The sequence below is a fragment of the Lygodium microphyllum genome, chromosome 17 (assembly GCF_053477565.2).
Source record: "Lygodium microphyllum isolate KBCC chromosome 17, Lygodium_microphyllum_v1.1.10, whole genome shotgun sequence".
Lineage (NCBI taxonomy): Eukaryota > Viridiplantae > Streptophyta > Polypodiopsida > Schizaeales > Lygodiaceae > Lygodium > Lygodium microphyllum.
Genome location: NC_141151.1, coordinates 115,890,679 through 115,916,144, shown reverse-complemented (window position 1 = coordinate 115,916,144; position 25,466 = coordinate 115,890,679). Strand labels below are relative to the sequence as shown.

The window sequence follows — 25,466 nt, the reverse complement described above, 5'->3', positions numbered from 1 at the left end:
CTTTTTGTGATACTATAAAAAAAAGGATAACATGCTTGTTGGTGAGATAAGATAGATTTTATTGTAGTTGTTTCCCTGTATACTTGTTTGTCAAGATTGTGGGAGAGAAGGAAGGAGTCTCACTTGTAGCTTTCTTGCTTGCACAATGGGGGAATACACACAAGGGTGGAGGCTGAAAACAATTTTCCTCTTTTTCGTTGTGGAAGCCAAAAGAACTCAAGCACAAAGAAATAGAAGAACCCTAGATATGGGTCTCAAACCAAACTCAACTAACTAAGGTGGCATACTAACTGAACCACGAACTAGAGTAGATAAGGATAGCTATCATGTAGCTATTATTCAGGGGCGGTGTACCAACCGCATCTGCAACTGACAAGTCGGTGACATAAATACACAACGGTCACCCTGGCGTATCACGAGTGGAGCTCGATATCTCAACACTCCCCCTCGAGCTCAATCCCAATTCCTGCACACCAAGCAGGTCTCCGAACTTGCGCAGCTTCTCTGCGCCCAATGCCTTCGTGAATATGTTAGCTACCTGATCCTCTGTGCTGACATAAACTAGATCAATAAGACCTAGTAAAACCCTCTCTCGCACATAGTGATAATGCACCTCAATGTGCTTTGTTCTAGCATGATGGACTGGGTTATTTGCCAAGTGTATACTACTCATGTTGTCACAATAAATGACAACTGGCCCATCTGTAGACTGATGCATATCATAAAGTAGCTTATGCAACCAAGCTATCTCACATGCAGCCATTGCTGCACCCCTGTACTCAGCCTCTGTGCTCGACAAGGCAACTGTAGGATGTTTCTTGCTGCTCCAAGTGACTGTAGCACTCCCAAAAGAGAACACATATCCACTGGTAAATCGTCTATCAGAAATACTACCAGCCCAATCAGCATCAGTGTATCCATGCAACTGTATCTGAACCCCAGTGTCATAAAATAGTCCATACTGCAATGTGGACTTCACATACCTGAGTATGCGTCTAGCTGCATCCAAATGTGGTTTCCTTGGAGCCTGCATAAACTGACTTACCAATCCAACAGCATAGCTCAAATCTGGCCTGGTAATAGTCATATAAATCAAACTTCCTACTATGCGTCTGTACATAGTAGGGTCTTCTAGAAGCTCACCTGCATCTGTGCTCAGCTTCACATTCTGCTCCAAAGGAACTGAAATAAGCTTACAGCCTGTCATCCCATATTTGGACAGCATGTCCAATCCATACTGCCTCTGCAAGAGCTGTATCCCACTTGGTGATCTAATCACCTCAATGCCCAAGAAATAACGCAGCTCTCCCAAATCCTTCATCTCAAACTTCTGCTTCAATAGCATTTTCACATGAAGGATATCTTCATCACTGTCACCTGTCATAATCAAATCATCAACATAAATGACAAGTAGTATAATACCTTTCTCTGTTTTTCTCACATAAAGTGAGAAATCTGCCTTGGAAATCTGAAAGCCAATAGTGACAAGATACTGTCTTATCTTGTCAAACCATGCTCTAGGTGCTTGCTTCAAGCCATACAAGGCTTTCTTCAACTTGCAAACAAACTCAGGATGAACAGCATGCACATAACCTGGTGGCTGCTCCATATAGACCTCTTCTTGCAAATCGCCATGCAAGAAGGCATTCTTTACATCCATCTGATGTAAAGACCATCCCTTTGATGCAGCCATAGCAATGACTACTCTTACAGTTGCCATCCTTGCAACTGGACTGAATGTTTCTTCATAGTCAATGCCATATGTTTGTGCATACCCCTTGACTACTAATCTTGCCTTGTATCTGTTCACAGAACCATCTGCATTGTGCTTCACCTTATAAACCCACTTACAGCCAATTGCATTCTTACCTTTAGGCAAAGGTACTAACTCCCATGTAGCATTTGCTTCCAAGGTATCCATTTCTTCATCCATGGCTTTCTCCCATTTTTCTTTTCCCATGGCTTGCTCAAAAGATGTGGGTTCTGGTTCCTGTATCACTTTGACCATATATGCATAGTGAATGGCTGTAAATCCATCATATTTCAGCCTATCCATAGGATACCTAGCTCTCATAGACCTGCGCAAAGTAGGTTCACTCCCAGGTGCTCTCAAAACATCCCTGGTCTTCCTTACTTTAGGTGTAACAATAGAAGGAATACCCAACTCATCATCAATGCTCTGTTCTGAGCCACTGGATTCACCATCCACATAAGAGTGACCTGCATTCACATCAAACATGGGCTGATCAACCTTCTCTTTTCCTTTTCGTGATACCTACATACCACTATCTGCATTGCTTTGAGAAGATTCTCCTGATCTCAATCTGCCTGTCCATGGCGAAGAATGTGAACCATTGCTAGAGGACGCTCCAGGTCCACTAATATTTTGTGACTGCTGCTGTGAATTCTGTGCAGCATTACCATTTTGTGCATCTACATCATCAATCACATTTACTGGTTTATACCAGCTACTCACCTAATCAAAAATAACATCTCTACTCACTGTAAACTTACGAGTAGAAGGGTTATAGCATCTATACCCTTTTTGCTGCAGAGAGTAACCAATAAAGATGCACTTCTCAGCTTTTGGATCCAACTTGGATCTCAACTCATCTGGCACATGTACACAGGCAATGCAACAAAAAATTTTCAAATGAGAAATATCTGGTTTCCTACCAGTATACCTCTCCTCTGGAGTCATCCCATGTATTGCTGTAGTGGGAGTCCTGTTCATTATATAGACTGCTGTAGCAACTGCTTCAACCCAATAAAAATCTGGCAAGTCTTTTTCATTGAGCATGGCACGAGATACCTCTCCAATATGCCTGTTTTTCCTTTCTGCAATTCCATTTTGTTGTGGGGTATAACTGCATGAATATTGCTGCTTTATGCCATGCTCCTGCAAGAACTTTGCAAACTCATTTGAGAGGTACTCTCCCCCTCCATCTGACCTTAGGCATTTTATTTGCAGACCTGTTTCTTTTTCAGCCATAGCTTTATGGGTTTTGAAATGCCCAAAAACTTCACTTTTCTTTTTCATAAAATACACCCAAACTTTTCTGCTATAGTCATCAATAAAAGTGACAAAATAATGACAGCCTCCAAGAGATGCAGCTTTAGTAGTCCACACATCAGAGTGGATTAATTCCACTGGCTTCTCACTCTCTTGAACATGTCTAGGAAATGGTTTCCTTGCCTGTTTTCCAAACTGACAGGCTTCACATATCTTATGCATTTCTGCAACCTTGAATTTTGGCAATCCTGCAACAATATTTTGGGCCTGCATTGATTTAAGTCGTTGTACATTAACATGACCAATGCGTTTATGCCAGATATCAATATCTGCAACTACACCGGTCCCATGTGCAAACATTGCTGCACTCAATTCAGACATGTCTACATCCAACGTAAACATTCTGCCCTTCTTCTTTCCTTTTGCTATCAAGCGACCTTTATTTTTCATATCCTCAACAAAGCATCCATGAGGATTAAATTTGACCTGCAAGCCCTGCTCAACCATTTGACCGACAGAAACCAGATTCTAGGTGATATTCGGGACATGAAATACATCGGACAGGTATTTCTTTTTCCCATCCTGCATAGACAAGGGAATTTTTCCAATCTGCACAATAGGATGTGCAGTATCATCACCAGTCTCCACAAATCCTGGTTTTTCCATTTTCCTTGCATCCTCCATACATTCTACATGACCTATCATGTGGTTTGATGCACCTGAGTCAACATACCATACATCATTGCTTTCTTCTACACTTGTCACAGAATTGTTCATGTGCTGCACCATGAACAAATGCTCATTTCTGTCATCACCCTGTCTGCTAGAAGATGCATAATTTCCTTGTTGCAGTTTTTCATTCATAATGTCATTCTGCTTTTTATAGCAGTCTTTAGCCATATGACCCATTTTACCACAGTAGTAGCATTCAACATTACTGTTTGCATTTTGACCTCTTTGCCATCCACCACGACCTCTTTGGCTCCCCCTGCCTCTAGAGTTACCACGTCCTCCTCCAAAGGACTGGTTTTCTTGAGTTTGCTGCATATTTTGATTTCTACCACGACCTCCAAATCGGCCTCCTCTACCTCTGCCTCTACCTCTTCCAGCATTTGAGTAGAAGACAGCTTCTTTTGAAGTTCCTCCTGAAGAAGATGCACCACCATTTCTTTGCTCCTTAGAAATTAGAAGAGCAATCAGCTCCTCAAAATCAGGAAATCTTTCACGAACTGAAATGGATGTCCGAAACTGTGCATAATCCTTTCCTAGACCATTCAAGGTCACAGAAACTAAATCATCATCTTCCACTGGCGACCTGATGGAAGCAAGTGCATCTGCAATCTTCTTCACCTTCATGTGGTAGTCATTGATGCTCATATTTTCTCTTTGCACATTATGCAACTCTTGCTTGAGCTGCATTTTTCTGGCTTGTGTATTTGTGCTATACATTTTTGACAAAGTATCCCATGCCTCCTTTGGCATACTTGCATCCTGAATATGCACAATCATAGGGTCTGAAATGCTGATAGACAGCCAGTACATAACTTTCCTGGCTCTCTCATGCCATGTTTTAAATGCCTGCATTTGCTATTGATTGGGAACATCAGGAAGAACTGGTTCTTCTTCATTTCCTGCAACAAATTTCCAATATCCTTTTCCCATAAGGAAATTCGTCATTCTAAACTTCCATGCTTGGAAGTTGTTCTTGTCAAGCTTTTCAGTGACAATCTGTGAAAGAGAATCAGATGCCATTACAGAACACTGCAAAAAATTCTGTCACTGTAAAAAACACAGCTTCACCCTCACAAGGGAAAATCTGCAAAACTGACGAAAGTGGTATTTGACCACACAGTCACTTCCTAGTGACGATTTTGCATCAACAGGCAATAGGGATGATTCTGTAACTCCCAATGTCTCTGCGCATAAGCATATGATGCAATTTCTAGAGTAACTTTTCACCGACCTGTAGAACAGTGGCTGCACAGCATAAAAGTGACACTTTTTCTGAGTGCATGCAGAAAACTTCCACCTCCAAAACAGGCCCCGAAATGGCCTCAAATACTGCTCACTTGCTTCACCGCGAAGGGCGTCTCAACCTGAGACAATGCACTCCTGCACTTTCCGGCTGTACTACCTGCAGAGATCTGCTCCCAAAACAGAAAATGAAAGTAACACTGCTCCTCTTACTAGAACACCGCGAGCTTGGCTTGCTTTCTTGAGCTCCTTACCACGAACAAGGCTCTGATACCATGTCAAGATTGTGGGAGAGAAGGAAGAAGTCTCACTTGTAGCTTTCTTGCTTGCACAATGGGGGAATACACGCAAGGGTGGAGGCTGAAAACAATTTTCCTCTTCTTCGTTGTGGAAGCCAAAAGAACTCAAGTACAAAGAAATAGAAGAACCCTAGATATGGGTCTCAAACCAAACTCAACTAACTAAGGTGGCATACTAACTGAGCCACGAACTAGAGTAGATAAGGATAGCTATCATGTAGCTATTATTCAGGGGCGGTGTACCAACCGCATCTGCAACTGACAAGTCGGTGACATAAATACACAACGGTCACCCTGGCGTATCACGAGTGGAGCTCGATATCTCAACATTGTTGTCCTCTCTCTTGAGCTCCATTGATTTTTAATGTAATGTAACAAGATATCGTTCTTCACACATGGCTGCAAGGGTGGCATGATTGCTTATCACCCCAAAAGTTTTTTTTTTTTTTTTGCTTGAAACAATCATTATTAGTATCCCAATTCTTATTATAACCATCACTATTAGCATTGTTATTTACTACAACCATCACTATTAGTGTCACTATTTTCCTCACGATTAGTGTCACTATAGGCCTTAGATGTTATAATGTGGAAACATTCATTTTTGCAACCTAAATGTTGATTCCTACAATGCAAGAACTTCACACCTATATGTAGTTATACATGTATTTGCCCCATGTTGTGTACAACGAGGGACCAAAACATTCAAGAAATAGAGCAAAAGAGATTACCTCTTGTGTCAAAAATGGGTTTCTTTAGCTTAGCTGAGCTTTTCTTTGTGTGTGTGTGTGTGTGTGTGTGTGTGTGAGTGAAAACATGACATGAGAGGGAGGAGAAAAGAGAGTGAGTGAGAGATCAAGGTTGGAGAGTAGAGAGAGAGGGGGAAAGAGCTATCTATGAATATATATACTTATGATACCACAATTTAGTGATAGGTATGTAAACTTATTATTATACATGTTGGATTTTTTCTTAGTTGTGTTTAAAATCTAAGCTATTTTTAAAAAATAAAGTTGGATTTTTTAGTGATCACTATTTTATAATATTTTAAAAGCCTAAATTACCCGCTTTTTGAACCTTAAGAACTTTTTACCTTTTAGCACCAAAAGCAAGCCACATGTATATTCTTTCACCCATATATATCGGACATTTACCAATGAATATTAATGCTGAGAATCTACTAGTTTACACATTCTATATGTGTTGCTATGCTACTAGGAAATCTCATAAAGATGTATGTAGTGATGGTCATTATAACATATCTATATTGGCCATCAAAGTGATACTCATTTTGATGGAAATTATTGAAATGATTTTTATTGTTGTTGTGATTACCATTAATATCTCCTCCATGTGTAGTTGTGAACTTTTTAGCAATCGGGTTCATAAATCTCTCAAGATGCTACATTGTGTTTTCAACATCGTTAATGCATTTAAAGTAAGGCATTTCCTCAAAGGAGTTTTGAAATGCTAAAATTGAAACCTAGAGGGCTTAAAATGTCCCAAAAGGCCCAAAAGGCTAGGTATGTCATTCAATATGCTTCAACTATCTTGTTGTGCTCAATGGCACACATAGCCTTTTCAGTCATTTTTTGCCCCTTTAATGTCTCATTTTAGTGTTTCAAAGTTATATTTCAGGTGTTTAATTGACTCATTTTAAATTCACTAGTGTTATAAAAAACATAAGAGCTTGATATCAAAATGAGAGGAAAACATCAAAAGAATATTTTTTAAAAAAATGTAAGGTAAATAACCATATCATAACTCTCAAGAGGCTGATCACAAATATGTAAATGTATCATGTGGGTCAACTAGAAGAAAATTTTAAAATAAAAAATTTAGATAATTTTTACAAATAAAAGAGTGTTATTTAGCATGGGTATTTAGAAGTTGAATTCAAAAGTGATACGTTGTATTCATGGAAAAATCTTGAATAAAGGGTTTTCAAATTAGGCCTTAAACACATGTGATAGACCGAAACCCCTAACTCTTTGGCTGAAGGTAGCATTAATAACATTGAAACATGAGACATTCAAAAACTTAGCATGTCCGATATATTTAGAGAGAGAAAGTCTATTTTCTAAAATAAAAAAACATTTCAACATAACATTAGTCTATCCCTTGTTAGAGGATGTTACTTTCTCTCCAACCTAAACAACCCAAAAAAGACTTTTGAATTATCCTAATGCTTTGTAGTACCATATATCATATACATGTGAAATGGGCTAATGTGTGAGAAAGTCAAGGCCCACCACCCATGTATGTTTATGACTACCCAATGTAGTACTATATATACAAGAAATGCTACTCTTTATTAGATATGCTAAATGCCCCACCCTCATGAGGTGCCACCAATGAATCATGGTGCTCTAAGTTGTAAGGCCCCCATTATGAGGAGAAGCCATGTGTGAGGACATTGGTAGGTCTTGACTTGTACGTCATATAAGGTCTATGTGACTGGATAGCAAAAAGGTGACCTTTGTGAATCTAGTATTTCGGTTAGATATAGAGTACTTCTGCTCTGGTAGCAACTCAAGGCACAATGCATTAAATTGCAGGGTGTGGGAGTTATGAGGGCCCCTAATGTGGGGATTAGGGGCTATGTAAGTGGCCCCTAGGTGGGGGGTCTCAAGGGGGCCAGTGGCCTCCTTGATGGAGATGGTAAAGGGAATATTCCCTAGAGTAATCCTTGGCTAACTAGGAAACATTCATAATATGGTCGGGCTTGCCGACTAGACTACCTTCCCGGGCTATAAATCGAAGACCCCTCTATAGCTATTGTTAATCTATCTTTCACTTAATCAGAGTTCCTTTAGCTACCCTAAGATCTTTACCTATCATCTATCTAAATCGCAATCTAAGCTTCATAGTGGAAGCGCACAAGTAGACAGAGCCATCTTTGTATCAGTTTGTTTGAAATCAAAGCAATATCTATTCTTCTCATATTTGCTATGTGTTCTCTACTCCTTGCTCAGATTCTATCTGTTGTGCTGTATAATTTCTACACTCTGAACTATATCATAGCTATTGGGAAATTGAGCTCCCATACGGTATACATTGTACATTCAATATAGTCTTGTGTCCAACACCTTTCTAGATTGTCATCCAAACTTCTTAGGGAGAACGAGTGGATGGAGAATTGAGCACTCATACTGTATACATTGTACGTTCAATATAGTATTTTTTCCACCAACACCTTTCTAGATTGCCATCTAAGATTCTTGGGGAGAACGAGTGGATGGAGCCTTCAATTATCAAATGGTATGATAAATAACTTGTACATTCAATGTTGTCCTCTATCCAACATCTTTTTAAATTGCCATTGAAACTCTATGGAGAGCACATACCTTCAATCATCGAACGATATGATAAAAATTTTGATTTTCCCCTCGTCACTCTCTCATTATACTTGTGTGTGCTAATATCTTTTATTATGACATGTTTTCTTTCAAATTTCGATTACATCTTAAACCAGCATGAAAGGCTCCAATTAATCTAAACGAGAGGTGAGATCCCCCACTTACTTTATTAAGGCAACCTAAGCAAGGTTCTTAAAGCTGAAACTTTCGTCCATTGACTTTACGGTAAGAAGCACATGGTGGGGAGAAAAGAAGCGTCAAGTTGGATGAAAAGTCATGGACGTGCATCGGAGGAAGTCCGAGCAACCCCCATGATCTCTCAGCGTGAATAGGAAAAGAATTCGGGCGACCTGGAGTATCTGATCAATCTTCGGTTACGCTATCATTAACCTATGCAGCTCTGCACGGAAATACTTGCCCCGCTTGCATAAGAGAAAACCGAAACACGCTCCAATGGCCATGTAACGTTACTAACGTATCCGCCACCTTAATATCTTGCACAAAAGTACCAATACTGCAGCCCAAATCACGAGAAAAGGAGGCCCAAAATACCGCACAACACACCAATCCCGATAGGCCTCTTCGGAAAATGTTGCACAACAGAAGACTTTATTGCGCGCCTTTGGAGGTTTGGAGCCTCGGAGGGCCAGGGCAAGGTTTCTGACCCCTGGACCCTGAGTCACTCATGAATATGAGCATTTTTTTATTAGTCTGCTTGAGGTTCGTATTCAAAGCTCAGATATGAGTAAGTGTCAATGCTGCTGCTAGCACGTTTGATATACCCTTAGTCAAACCATATCGCCAAAGTTGTCTTGACTAGCTTTGATTACAAATCTTTCGAGGCATTTTATTATACCCAATCTAACTTGAGGTTTGCAAGATTCACGAATACTGGCTCTTGTATTCTAACTGTTGGGATTGCCTTTCACCGTTAGCTGCAATCTTTCACCGTTCCATTCTGCATTCTACAGGGACGCTCTGTGATTAGACGCTCTCTCTGCAATGACCATCCTGTTACATACGCCTAGGCGCTGGCTGCTGTACTCTCAACTTTTCTGGTTTGCGAAATGCTGAAGTGCTCTTTTTAGCTCAAAGGTGTTATGGGCTCATGCATGCTTCCTTAAAGACTATCTAGACTAGATTCATATCAAAACTGAACCATGGCCGTTAAGATGTCAGGTGGTAGCCAAAATGATATTCGGGACAAACCCAAATTCTGGCTCTGCTATTCTATACTCTATGGTATCAACTGCGTGATGGTGATTATGGTCATCTTGATTGCATCCATAGACAAGCAAACATTGAGCTGGGAGAGTCTTTATGCCAAGAGCTGGAGTAAGTTCAGTAAGGCCTCCACCAATTCTACAGAGTCCCAGAAATTTTGTACTAGTACTACGATCCCTGTTTATAACACCACTTCTGCTACTGCTACCAAAAGTTCTACTCCAATATATAGTACTGCTTCTTCTGCTATTGCCTCTGCTGGTACTGCTAATGGTACTTTTGTGCATGATATTGGAGAAGGGGATCTGCAACAAGATGATCCTATGTGTTTGAGCAGAACACAGCAGCTGAGATTGCGGGATCCCTCACGGCTGCTGCAAGTGCCTCCTGAGCTGCAAAAGGAATGGAAGAGATATGTGGACTTGCACAAGAGATGTTCAGAGGGAAAGAATTGGACCCAATTGTTCACGGAAGATGCACTTCTGCATACCAGTATGCCAGGAAATGGCAAAGATGGATGCAAGTACGTGCTATATTTAGATGGAACTGAAGGCTTAGGAAACAGGTTGCTGTCTTTGGCATCAGCTTGGGCATATGCATTGACAACTGACAGGGTCCTTCTCATTGATACAAGGAGGAGATTGGACCTTCTCTTATGTGAGCCATTCCCAGGGTCAAGCTGGTTGCTTCCTAATGATTTCCCATACAAAGAACTGGAAGACAAGAGTCCTAAGCTGGGCCCTCTGGTGCAGAACAACTACACGTCCCGTGTTGTGAATCTCTACCTTGGATACTTGCAAAGTCCAGAGGATTCCCAGTTCTTCTGTGAAGACATATACCAGTCACTGAAGCAAGTGACATGGGTTGCTTGGAGGTGCAACCTCTACTCAGTACCCAACCACTTCCTGATCCCCTCATTCTGGCAGAAGATGAGGTTTGTGTTCCCCTCGCCGGACCATAGCTTCGCCTTGATAAGCAGGCTGTTACTGAATCCATCGAACGAGATATGGGGGATGGTGTTGCAGGAGTACAGGAGTTATTTGGCGAGCGCGAGGAGGAAGGTGGGGGTACAGGTGAGGCTACTGAGGTACAGGTGGGATCCGGCGGTGTATAATCCGATGGCGAACGAGATGATAATGGAGTGTCTTGTGAGGTACGACTATCTGCCGAGGGTCGAGAATGCGTCGTCAGCATCGTCGTCGGCATCATTATCATCAGCCGGTCTAATAGGCCTATCAGCGGCTGGAACAAGGATCGATACTGCAACAGTGAATACTACAACATCAGCTGGCGACGTAGTGCATGCAGCTGGAAGAACTGCATCAGCACGCCGCCGTGATGATAGTGACAGTAGTAGTGTTAGTACTGTTGACAGTAGTAGTGCTGGTGATAGTGAGTTGACGTGGGGACAGGCCGCCATTCAGAGCTTCGAGAGGCTGCGGCAGGGCGACACCTTAGCCGACGTGGCAGTCCTCGTGGCGTCCCTGCAGGGGGAGTACTACCGGCAAATGAAGCGCCTGTACGCGGGACACGTGACGGGCGGTGCCCAGGCGGTGAGGATCCATAACGTGTGCGAGCTGAGCCGCGAGGACAAGAGCCTGGTGCAGGCGCAGCTGGCCCTCCTGGAGATGATCCTGCTCAGCCTCTGCGACCAGCTGGCCACCAGCGGCTCCTCAACTTTCGGCTACATGGCCCAATCGTGGGGTAACACGTGGCCCCTCATCCTAGACTTCGGCCAGATCAACAAGGAGGTCCCGGGGGACATCTGCACACGCGTCGGCCACTCCATCGACCCCTGCCTCCACACCCCCCGCAAGCCCCGCTGCCTGGAGAGCCCCGCCATCCACACCCTTATCTCCTCCGATCACAAGAAGTGGCTGGATGACCACCTCCACTACTGCCAAGACCGGCCCTTCGCCTGGCAGCTCGTCCAACATAACCCCCGCCCGGAGCCCGTCTTCCGCTTCAATACTTGACCCAATATCTCCCTCGTATCATGTATGCATCGTGCAAGCCTTGTGCCACGCCCCTTCACTCTCTATGTTTCTAGAAAGGTAGAGGGAACAATGCCTATGGTACCTTCTTTTGCAGCCTTAGTCAATTGGTGGCTATGCTAGTCTTGCTAGTGGGCTAGCTTTACTTTGTAGCAAGGCTAGTGGGGTAGTTTTGCTTTGGATGCCCTTGTCAAATCTACGTGTGGCCCAACCCTTATAACAACCTTGCGGACTCCCCAAAACTCGCCCATCTTTTTGTTCAACACACTAATGTTTTAGAGGCTAAACTCCACATCCACTTCAGCAGGGACCAGCCTAAGTTTTCTCACGTTTAAGGAGCACTACACTGGACTACTTTAGGGGATCAACTACTAGTCTTCCAATATATATTATTGTCTCTCGTATATTAGCCAATCAATTTCTTAATCTCCATATTGCCCACCTAATCCTACACACAACTCTATTCAATAATTGTATCTCATCTTGACAACATCTCCTAACTCATTCAATCCCTTGATTTTGAATTCCCTTCCCACAACATAAGAACCACCTATACTTCATCCATCCATCTACTTGAGTCTCTTGCATGACACATGATAAACTTATTTAAAAAGACCTCTCTTCTCTGACCATCATGAAAACAATGTTTCCAATCGCAAAAACTAGCATGAGTTTCCAATGTTTCCAACAATGTTTCCAATCTTTGCTCAATGTTTCCAATCGCAAAAACTAGCATGAGTTGCATGATCTTTGTTTGTATTTAGAGAAATTCACAGAGTACACAAGAAGGTTTTATAGCCATCATTTCCCCAATTTTACAATTACCAATATCTAGATTGCCAAATTTTAAAAAGTGTAGTTGATGGTTATAATCTAATGGTATTGTAACTTTATATATCCATCCAAAGACCTATCTCCCATTCCAAATATCTAAGTTGTGATGCAAATGAAGACCAGATTTTCATCCAACTTATCTAGTAAAACTCTACAAAGTTGAGAGCAAGATCATTGGAATAGAGCACTCAGATTTGTGCAATATAATGGGGCACTGGATGTACAGAACTAGGGCCACCATTTTGAGTCAACAAATCCTTATGGTTTTATAGGATTATTTAAGTTAGATTGAGTAAGTATTATTAATATGGATAGTCCTATGTCTTATATACTATACTTGCACAAGTGGTAGGAGGTATGTTACTCTATCTTGATAAGTCTATGCCCAATGATTCAATATTGCCAAGCCATATTACGACAAATCATATACAAAATTATAATTGATAAAGGGTGCAAAGATTATTGTGGCTTGAAAGCTTACTACCAATAGTATGCAAACAAACTTTACCTTTCAATAGACACTTAGGATCGAAGAAAAAAGTATACGATGATCGATAAGGATTTCATTGGCATCTTCTTGTTTAGCCAACATAGTGACAATGTAGAAAAACACTTGTATACTTTCCTAGCAAAAGAGATGCTAGTGTTGAAAAATCAAAGAATCATCCCATAATTAGACTTTCTACTTCCATTGTGTAAGCCAAATGTACTTCATTGTGTTCATGTTGAAACTCGATTGTCGAAAGCACCCCATTTCATGGTTGCATAATATCATGCAAGAGATGCTTCTCAAACTCCATTAAACACCCTTAAGGCATGGTCTAGGACCATGATGAAGGAGAAAACATGCTTAGATATGACTATCACCTTCATCACTATGTGAGACTATTTGTGTGTATAGTGCTCTTATAAGCTATTGTGCTATCATTATGCTTGGTTGAGAGATGTGATGATGAAAGCTAACAAGAGAAAAGGAGATGCTATTTTAAGGTATCCCTAAATCAAGAATGTGATTGAAGGTTATTTAGCCTATCAACACTACAAGGATTTGAGCTAGTAGCGACGCCGATTAGCGATGGCGGATAGCGGCGTCACTATTGGCGTCGCTACAGGGAAAAAAAGTGGTCGAAATCGAGCGCGGTTTTCATTTCGCATTTGCTCCATTCTAAGTTTTGAGAGCGAGAGCGAGGGAGAGAGCGACCGTTGTGAGAGAAGGAGAGGAAGATGACTTGCCGCCGCCATCGCCGCCGCCGTTGTTCGTGAAGGAGAGGAGGAGCCGCCCCACGTTCGCCATATCTCATCGGTGAGTCTCCCTCTCTCTTTCTTTTGCTTATTTAAGGTTTAAATCACTCTCTTTTGCTTGTTTAGGAGAGGAAATGAGAGAGAAAGAGAGGGAGAGGGAGAGAGAGGGAGAGAAAGAGAGAGAGGGAGAGGGAGAGGGAGAGGGAGAGGGAGGAAATGAAAGAGGGAGAGAAAGAGAAAGAGAGGGAGAGGGAGGGAGAGGGAGAGTGCATTCTCTCTCTCCCTCTCCCTTTTCCTTGTTTAATGTTTAAATCACTTTCTTTTTTTCTTGTTTAGGAGAGGAAATGAGAGAGTAAGAGAGAAAGAGAGGGAGAGGGAGAGAGAGAGGGAGAGGGAGAGAGAGAGGGAGAGAAAGAGAAAGAGAAAGAGAAAGAGAGGGAGAGGGAGGGAGAGTGCATTCTCTCTCCCTCTTCCTTTTGCTTGTTTAATGTTTAAATCACTTTATTTTTTGCTTGTTTAGGAGAGGAAATGAGAGAGAAAGAGAGGGAGAGGGAGAGGGAGGGGAAGGAAATGAGAGAGGGAGAGAAAGAGAAAGAGAGGGAGAGTGCATTGTCTCTCTCCCTCTCGCTTTTGCTTGTTTAATGTTTAAATCACTTTATCTTTTGCTTGTTTAGGAAATGATAGAGAAAGAGAGGGAGAGAAAGAGAGGGAGAGGGAGAGGGAGGGGAAGGAAATGAGAGAGGGAGAGAAAGAGAAAGAGAGGGAGAGGGAGAGGGAGGGAGAGTGCATTCTCTCTCTCACTCTCCCTCTTGCTTGTTTAATGTTTGAATCACTTTCCTTTTTGCTTGTTTAGGAGAGGAAATGAGAGAGAAAGAGAGAAAGAGAGGGAGAGAGAGAGAGAGGGAGAGAAAGAGAGGGAGAGGGAGGGGAAGGAAATTTAAGATAATAGACTTATCGATAATGGTATGCAATGTGCTTTGCCATGGGCCACGTACATTGGTGACTCTTTAAGATGGCTTAAAATTGGTAATGTCCTTCATAATGTCCAAGTAGGGGATCTAATTGTGATATGCATAATTCATTGTTTTTGTATTAACTTTATAGGCATAACAAATTATAAATTATGCCAACTAGTCAACGGAAGGACTAAAAGAAAATGATACCCTAGCTAATGGTGATTACGGTACTTCATCAAAATGAACCCAAAAGTATTTTTATAGAAGAAGAATCCCTTAAATTGAGTATATGATATTATCTCTCAGGTCTTATGACTATGAGTAGAATTGATTGAAATAAATTTTATTACTATAGTCGATAAATTTCATAGATGGCATTAATTTTAATACGCGATCCTAGGACAAAAAAACCACATTTCTAAGATGCTTTTTGTTGAGACTGATTTATTATTAGACTAAGAGATCCTCAATGATGCTCATAAATGGATTACTTATACTCAAAGCCCTCTAGTGCAGTTTTTTACAATAACGAATAATTATCTACCGAGACAAACAAATCCTTGAGCATGATACAAGGCCGAGATATAACATCAAAAAATCTCTCAACTACTATGTACAATGCAAGATTTATGGTCAACTTGCAACTTGACGTATATCTCCATAAAGCTATCCATTTAAGCCTCATTTGCTGTAATGTAGATAAGATGGAAAACGAAGAAGGTCTTATTGTTCAAGACCGCGAGACGTATCTTAATCAGCGTGTCCCATGTCCTTGCTCTCAATGTAAGTTGGCAATTAGACGAAAACGCCGATTATCTATAGAACACGTACGGCGATTTGGCGAGTTTCAATCTGAGATCATTGATCAAGCGATTGCGGATTTTCAGAAAATGGTAATTTGAAGTTAATATTAATCATGCATTGTACTCGCAAGCTAATTGGAAACCATACACAATAAGATTGGGTCTTGTTGGCAAATTTTCTATCCAGGGGGATGATGTCTCGACCCAAGGGGGAGTGCACCCTTTGCAGCCAATTAGAAGAGTTCGTGGACGTGCGATGGATGGATTGCAGGAGCCAATCCACCACTCGCAAGGCCCATCTATACCGTCAATGCCAGAGGAGACAGACAACCTTCCCGACCTACCTACAATCTTGGAGCCTGAGATGGAGGCAATGATCGATGCATTGATTCCCATGGATGTTGAGACATCTGACCCGCTTAGAGAGGAAGCATCCATACCATTATATGATGGGTGCCGAGTATCTCGGTTGAAGACATTGCTTGCACTCTTAAGTGTGCAAGCAAAATACGGTTGGAGCGATACGAGTGTGACTGAGTTATTCAGGTACCTTGCACATAGGCTTCATTGATTTTTTTTAAAACAGTATTATTGCAAACATTTGTGCTTTTTCAAGGTGTTTTATGATTTTTTTCAGGTTATTGAAATATCATATATTACCACCTGCAGATACCATGCCTGAGCTGCAGGCATCATTTTTTACAAAGATTTTCACCGATGGATTCCGAGGGACCCCACGCACCCTACCATAAAGTTTCATCACTTTTTTATAACTCTAGGTTAGTCGCTAAATATATTGTTTTATTTGACTTTGTCATTCAGGGCATATTGTATATAGATGACTTTGCATCAAGGCAAGGAGGGGCTCGACATGTGGGCCGACGCAAGGATTCAACTCTTAACGAGTATATCGATAACCTTGTTACAGATTTGGTGGTTTTCCATAAGAAGTGCTCACCAGGAGGGCAAGAAATAATTATGAAAAATTTGAGCTTTGACCAAGTTTGGACCTTTTCAAGCGATACCTGTGACATCTAGCTTAGAGAAGGTGGTGCTAATCAAGCGGTCAAAGCTTCTTTATTTGTTTGATCAAATGCGGGGTGGAGCTATGTGTGTGCTTGCGACATTAGGCGACCTCGCTAAAGTTTTGGAATTGCTTCTCCTGGAGAAAGAGCTGAAGGGGGAGCGTATCATTTTTGAAGTAAAGAAGGAACTTATATTTTCATCAGAAGCTGGCCCCTCCTCTCCACCAAAGAAAAATCCAAGGAACAATTGAGAGTTCTTGTTGGCTATCGACTTTTTGTATCTACCATCACTAACAACCATCACATGTATTTTTCTTGATGAATATAAGATAATTTACTTTGTTCCTACAAATAAATATTTATTAAATAAATATGTGGTTCGTATAAGTGTAACGATAATGTGTGGTACATGAATGACGCATTCGCATATGTTAACATAATTCAACGCGTTGTCAAAGAGTTTTTAGTTCATGATATAAATCATAGAGTTCTTAGATTTGTAGAAGAACTTCATTAGGATTCACATGAGAAACTTTCATACATAATTCAGTCATTATTTCACATCTAACTTAGATATAACTTAATCTCATAAGTTATTTTGTAACTATCATGCAATTTTCAATTATACCATGTAAATTGACAAAAATTAAGTCTATGGGAACCCACAACTTGATCAACATGAGGTAATTGACAGTTTGCAGGTTAAGTCACATTGATTCAAGAGGAATAATTGACAATCTGCATGTTAAGTCACATTGGTTCAAGAGGAATATTTACCTGAAAATCAAGAAAAGTGCCGAAAGTCCACTAGGTTTGTATGAGACATGGAATAATGAACTTATGTGACTTATAGTGACCTAAATGGTCAAACTTTTGTGTGGGAGCTGAAGGAAGAGCAGCCCACATTTTTCGGCACAATTTTCGAGCCTGCATATCTATGGCAAATGGAGGGTGAGGTGAAGGTTATGGTGCATGCTCCAAATCGTGCAAACTCAGAGCAACTGAAGCTAAAGAGGAGATACAAACAAAGAAGGTAAGAGTCCTTCTTGCCCATCCATTTGGTATGACAAAAATGAGTGGTATGACAGTCCATAAAAGGGGAAAACTGAGAGAAAGTATTGAGCTGCTCTTTTGTACATCTTCTTCCATTCTCTTACCATATTCATGGTCCAATGAAGCCCGTCTTATGCCCAAGTACTTGAGTGACTTTGGGGCAAGCAAAGGGGAGTATTTTGGAGGTGTATGGGCTGTTTTGGACTGATAAAACCAGTCATACATAGGGTAGCCCATTGTTCTTGTCCATTTTGAAGAGAAATCAAGTGATCTATGTGGTTGTAAGTGAAGGAATTGACCTCTTAACATCAGGAATTCATTTAAGAATGATTAGAGAGGCTTATTCTTTAGATTATGTGCATTTTTTGGAGCTTGTTTATGGGCTGGAAATTACTGTTTTAAAACAAGGCTGAAGTAAATTTTTTGCTTTGACAATGCATTTCATGAGGTTTTGATCTATGTCTTGGATGTGGTAGAGTCTACCACCAAAATACTTGTATCTTGGAGTTCTTGTCTGTTAGAATTCATGAAATAGAAACCGTTTGAGCTTGCATTTGAAGTATGCATTTGGATTAAAACTGAGACAATCTCTAAATGTATTGGTTTATTATCCGCATATGCATTTGATGTAATCAAGTCAAAGTCTTTAATTCCATTCATGTATGCTAAGTAAAAGAAAAAGCTTGAGGTCTTCTTCTTCAACTGAATCATCTCTAAAACCCAAGTCTTATCAAACCCCAATCTTTTCTCCCTCTCCTAACCTTGAATCCCTCACTCCTTTTCTGCTCTAAACCCCGATGGAAGACCTTTAACCCCCAACATGACGACAGTGGTGAACCCGACGTGTAGGTCAGCCGTGGAAGAGAAAGTACAATGGGAGAATCATCAAGTTTGGAAGGAGATGCCTTGCAGCAGTTGGTTCGTCATATGCAAGAGAGCCAACAACAACAATTGCAATTTTAGCAACAGATGCAACTGCAGCAACAGCGGAGACAAGATGAAGAGTAGAATGATGCCATTGTCATTAAAGCTTTGGAAGCAGTTGGGCAAAGCAATTTAATGGGCAAAATGTGTCCTCTTTTATCCGCCTCTATACTAACAAGATGGTCTTCTTTGGAGTTCCTCATCATGCTTGGAGCCGATACTTTGCCCATTTGGCTATGCATGGCCTCTAGGACAGAATTCATGGTCTTTTTCAAAAAGATGTAGGATGGTCTGCATTCAAGAAGGCTCTTCGAGAAGAATTCTTTCTTGAAGATTCTAGCCCCATGACAAAGAAATTTGCTCAACTAGATCTTGATGATCAGCAGGGAATGGAAAGCCAAAAGATTGAATTGTTTTTGAAGGTTGCAAGTCCTTTTCTTCAAGAGAAGCTAGCTGATCGGCTTGAAGATCCTGACTCTAAGACGGGATTGAAGATTACTTGGGGTGATGTCACTGAAGCAGTTAATATGATTGCTCGAAGAGAGCAGATGCACCTAAGGTGGGGGTCTACCTCTGCACCAACTAAATCCATAAAGGAGCCTATTCTTGTATCTCGACCTCCTGTCTCTATGGCCTAGCAACCAAGAAATCCTGTTGTTCCACCTCCAAAGAAGGATGTTATGGATGAGCTGATCAAGAGTATGCGGGATCTTCATCTTAATCTAACGGAGATCAATTCCAAGGTGAAAAGGCTTGATGTGAAAGTGAAAGAAAGAGGACAGACAACTGCCCAAAGACCCGTACGAGAAGGCTTCAAAAGGCGATGTATCTAGTGTGATAGCCTACAGCATGATAAGAGGGAGTGCAGTGCACCTGTGAAGCTGAGGCGCAAAAATTAGTCTTTTGGAAGGATGGTAAAATTCATGCAACCAAAATCGGGCTTCCTCTTGAGTGAAATTTCGGTTGCGGTGGCATGAAGAAAAGATTGGAGGATTTGGCAACAAGAATAGCCTATGCAGCTATTGATGCAGCTACCTATGGGCTGCAAATTGATCCAACTAATGAAATTGTTAAAGCATGTAAAGCTGATGCAAAATCTAAAGTGTGGATGTAGGCCTTAGATCGCATGGAGCAAGGCAAGGCATCCAAAGATGATTTAACTACTGCCAGTCAATGCATTCGAGGAAGAACCGGATGGACCGAGCCAGTTGATTCATTTTCAGCTTTCACTCGGTTGGTTGAAATTAATAATCAAGAAGCTATGGTAGAAGAAAAGAGAAGAAGATATGAAGGTGTTGCCGGTCCGTCCTCTTCGGGGCCAACCAAATGTGTGACAAGAAATAAACCAGATCAGCAGAAGGCTGCTGAAAATCCACTACCACCGCCAGAGCATGATATGGAAAATGCTCCACAAGCAAAGAAGACGGAAGGAAAGAGAAAAGGTAAACATCCCAGCTACAAGCTGCATTCTGACATAAAGACTGCGACGGATCCTAGAAGAAAGGATTCTTGGAAGCAGAATTGAGTTTACATTGGGTGAAATTCTCAGAATTGCAAAGTGAGGATTTCATGATGTAATAATTGATGTAATTAAATGGAAAATACAATATGTTAGTGAGGAAAATAAAGAATCTGTGCATGCTTTTTTGCAAGCACTTCATGTGTATTTGCAGGATGAAGAGAAGTTGAATACTCAAGGGATTCGATTGGAGGCAATCAAAGAATTGATTGCAGCCATAGAAGCCAAAGATGAAGACATCTATGAAGCAAAAATTGAAGAAGCTATTGCAGAGAATGTTATGGTGGGGTCTTCTCACTCCAAAGAGCAACCCATGCATAAGAAAGAAGCTCATCTTCACAACATGCAAGAAGAGATTGATGTTCATTTTATTCCTAGTAGTCACTACTCCCGTACCCATTGGGCAAGGGCGACCACCAAAACTGTTGTCAAGATTGGAGAAAAAGAGACTCCATGCATTGCCCTTATAGACCATGGCTCGGAGATCAACGTCATGTCAAGAAGTCTCTATGAGAATGGCAGATGGCCCATGGATGTGGACCCAGGATGGTGCATGAAAGTAGCCAATAATTCTTCTGGCGAACTCTATGCAGCATGTCCTTATGTACGGGTTACTATTGGTAATGTAAAAGATGAATTTTATTTCTTTGTTCAAGATTCCTGTAGCTATCCTATCATTCTTGGTCAATCTTTTATTTCTAAGTCTCGTTTGGAGACAAAAGCCCTTGATGATGGTTCATCATATGCTCGGATAAGAAGTAAGGATAATGACAATGCTGTCCAATTTCTGATTGTATGTGTAAATCATCATCGGAATAGAGATCGATTGAGAGATCATCCTATATCTCCTAATGCCCGAGAATTTAAGGGTTTTCGAATAGCACTGCTGTAAGTGGAGGCTATGGCGGTGCTTCATGTCATAAAAATTTTCCTCCACATGTAAAGGAGGCTATGCCAAAAGCTGACTTGCAGGTATTTACGGCCAACAGTGTGGGCTGCTATAAAAAGTTTTCAGCCATGAATAGGGCTAAAAGAAAGCATTTATGTCATGTGGAACAAGAGCTGAAGCAAGTTGATGTTTTGGCTGAAAATGAAAAAATTTCAAGGCTATTTTATGGGTTGATTTATAATGATACCTTGGCTGAAATACATGTAATTGTTCATGCAAAAAATCAGGCTGGAAATCAGTCCATACAGGTATGCACATTGGATATTTATGACATAATTCAAGAATTTGCTGATCATGAAGCTTTTGGACAGCTAAACAGGGTTGAGATAAGAGGAGAGATGAAGTATAAGACAGTGGCAACTCCACTACCTCCCGAAAGTGAAGGACTGGTAGAAAGGGCATCCAAACAGCCAAGTCTTCATGACCCCAAAGATATTGGTCACCAATTTACAACTGAAAGTTTACAGGAGCTAAAAATTGGTGAGGACTCTTTTCTCTTGCCAGCTGAAAAGAAAGCCTTTATGCAAATATTAAAGAAACATGGAAAAGCTTTTTCATTTCAGCCTCATGAAATTGGCTATGTGGATCCAAGTGTTGTGGCACCAATCGTGATTTTCACGGTCCCACACGTTCCTTAGAATCTTAAACCAATTCCGGTACCAAGGGCTCATTTGCCTAAGTTACTAGAGCTTTTAAATGAAAAGATAAAGATGCGAATATTGGAGCCATCTTCATCTCCGTATTCCAACTGATGGTTTTTTGTGCCTAAGAAGAATGGATCTTTGCGATTCATTCAAGATTTACAGCCTATCAATAAATTCACTATTAGAAATGTTGGTTCGGGGCCAATTGTTGATGAATTTGCTGAGGCTTTTGCATGTAGATCAATTTATTCCATGGGTGATTTATATTCGGGTTATGACCAATTTCAGCTTGCTTTGGAGAGCCGAGACATTACCACAATGAAGACGCCTCTTGGTTTAGTCCGCATGTGTACTCTACCTCAAGGAGCTACAAATTCAGTAGCTCACATGATGAATGCCATGCATAAAAATATTGAGAGATTATATTCCCCAACTAACTCTTCCTTTCCTTGATGATGTACTGATCAAAGGATGTGAAATTCATGAGAAGAATGAACTCAATGAGCTTGGATGTCGTAATTTTGTTTCCGATCATATTAATGATTGTGCTCAAATCTTGTCTAAATTGGAAGAAGTCCATCTTACTCTTTCAGGTTGTGCTAAATCTGTTTTTGGAGTCGAAGAAGTTCTTGTGGTTGGGCATATGTGTGGTCTATATGGCCAAAAGCCTTCTCCAATCAAGATTGATGCTATCAGCAAAATGCGAGAAATATGCACAAATGTTTCGAAGATGAGAAGATTTCTTGGAGCATGTGTTTTTAATCTTATTTGGATCCCACACTTTGCCCATGTTGCTGAAAATCTTTATCAACTGTTAAGAAAAGGCCAAAGGTTTATATGGGAAAAAGAGCATTCACAAGCTATTCAAAAATTGAAGAAATTGCTGATTTCTGCCCCCATCTTGAAGAGGGCTAATTACTCTAATGGACAGCCTATCATACTCAGGGTAGACACAAGTCCTATTGGGATAGGATGGGCAGTCGGTCAAGATGATCTTGAGGGCAACAAATATGCAATCCACTTTGGAGTAAAGGTTCTTAATGAACTTCAAAGAAGGTATGCTCAAATTAAAAGAGAACTTTGGGGAGCTGTAACTGCATTGAAGTGTGACCGGGAGTACTTCATGGGCGCACATGTAATAGTTGAAACAGATTGTCTTCCACTCTTGGGCATGATTGCCAACTGCTCCACTCTCGACATAGCTATGCTAAGATGGATAGCCTATATTAAATCCTTAAATCCTGATTTGAAACATATTGCAGGAAGAGATAATCCAATTGCTAACATGCTTTCACGTGTGCCAGATATAAGGATGAAGAAGAGATGATGGATGAGGAAGAAACAAAGTCTATATTTGCTAAAAATGATGTTGTAATTGCAGGTTCAGATCTGAAAACAGCAAGTACAACTATTCATAATGATGGTAGAGCTGTCAAAAATGCACGTACGTCATTAATTACGGCAAGTACAATAGGTTCAGCTGTTGTAACAAAATTTATAGCAGCAAAGATAGAAGAAACAACAATGGAAGGATGGTGGGCAGCTAAAAGACAGCATACTTAATGTTTTGTTTTGGTTTGTTCCCATTTTAAAGAAGAATATTATGCAGAGGATTGGCTAAAAATTGGCCAATTCCTGAGCACTATGACAAAGAAGGAAGATTGGACTAATGAAGAGTTCAAGAGAATCAGGAGAAAGGATTATGGCTTCTTTCTCAAAGATGGCTACCTTTGGAGGCATGCGAAGAAGAAAGGAAGAGCACTTGTTCGTGTCTTAGGAGATAAGAAGACTCAAAGACAGGTCATGCAAGAATTTCATGAAAGCCTATTGGCTGGCCATAGAGGCATATGGGGCACATTTGCCAAAATAAAAGAGACATTTTGGTGGCAAAACATGTATAAAGACATTGAGCATTTTGTTGAGACTTGTCATGTTTGTCAAATGTACTCTATGGTTAAGCATAGAGATGGGCTTCAGCCTACTTTTCCTTTATCTATTCATTACAAATGGGTTGCTGATTTAGTAACCATGCCTATAGGAATTTGGAACATGAGATATCTAGTGCTTGCTAGAGAAGATCTCACAAATCAGGTGGAAGGAAAAGCCTTGACAAAAAAGTCCATTCAAGTTGTTTGTAGATTTTTACTTGAAGAAGTATTTTGCAGATATGGCTGTGTTGCCAAAGTAACTACTGATAGAGGAGAATTGGATGCCGATGAGGCTCACCATTTCTTTGCTCAATTGGGAATTAAGCTAACTCTTACATCAGCCTACAATCCTGAAGGCAATGGTAAGAGTGAAAGAGGTCATCAACCAATTCTCAAAGCATTGGCAAAATCTTGCAGAGGAAAGATGAGAGAATGGCCTAAAATGCTTCCATTCGCATTATGGATTGATAGCACTACCCATAGTGCAGTAACATGTTATATGCCAGCTAAACTAATATATGGGCAGCCACCTATTATGCCTATTGAGGAGTCTATTGTCACATGGAGTATCTTGCCTTGGGATGAAGGCATAAATAGAGAAGAGCTATTGATTTTTTGCATAAGGCAACTTGAAAGAAGGCCAGAAGATGTCAAGGCAGCCATTGAAAGGCTGAAGGCATCAAGATTGAAGAACAAGAAGAGGTTTGACAAGCATCATCGACCCCATCCAAGAGCTATTCAAGAGAATGATTGGGTACTTGTCTATGACAATAGCAGCCTAGACAATCAATATAGTGCTCATAGGAAGCTAGCCAAGCAATGGTTTGGACCATATGTGGTGAAGGTGGTACATGATAATGCTACTTACACTTTGCCTGAATGGATGGAGCCATGGTCAAGATACCAATAGGTGGCAAACGTATCAAGCTCTTCAAACAAACAGAGTCTTCTACTCATGAGCTTGATGACTTGGATGTGAGCCATCTACTTGAATACAAGGAGGATGAAGAATACTTAAAGGATGAAGAGGAAGATATGTCAGAAGAAGAGCCTCCTTAACGTGCAATTTCATGAAATGGCACATGCTGGAGGATGTGTAGGTTAGGAAGGGATGAATGTCTAAGAGTTTTCTATTCATGATATAAATCATAGAGTTCTTATGTTTGTAGAAGAACTTCATTAGGATTCACATGAGAAACTTTCATACATAATTCAATCATTAATTCCCAACATCTGACTTAGATATCACTTAATCTCATAAGTTCTTTTGGAACTGTCATGCAATTTTTAGTTGTACCATGTAAATTGACAAAAATTAAGTCTATGGGAACCCACAACTTGATCAATAGGAGGTAATTGACAGTCTGCAGGTTAAGTCACATTGGTTCAAGAGGAATATTTTCCTGGAAATCAAGAAAAGTGCCAAAAGTCCACTAGGTTTGTATGGGACCTAGAATAATGAACTTATGTGACTTATAAGTGACCTAAATGGTCAAACTTTTGTGTGGAAGCTGAAGAAGAGCAACCCGCATGTTTCGGGGCAATTTTTGGGCCTGCATACCTGTGGCAGATGGAGGGTGAGCTAAAGGCTATGGTGCATGCTCCAAAGCATGCAAACTCAGAGCAAATTGAAGCTAAAGAGGAGATACAAACAAAGAAGATAAGGTTCCTTCTTGCCCATCCATTTGGTATGATGAAAATGAGTGGTCTGACAGTCCATAAAAGG

At 40.8% G+C, this 25,466-nt stretch overlaps 1 protein-coding gene across 1 annotated transcript; it reads left to right on the top strand.

Moving 5' to 3' along the window:
• The first annotated feature begins 9,497 nt into the window (after window positions 1-9,497).
• LOC148022274 (putative fucosyltransferase 8) lies at window positions 9,498-12,524 on the top strand. The gene has a single exon (XM_087696731.1). It carries the CDS (start codon window positions 9,806-9,808, stop codon window positions 11,843-11,845), a length of 2,040 nt encoding a protein of 679 aa, XP_087552857.1. The 5' UTR covers window positions 9,498-9,805; the 3' UTR covers window positions 11,846-12,524.
• Window positions 12,525-25,466: the final 12,942 nt, after the last annotated feature.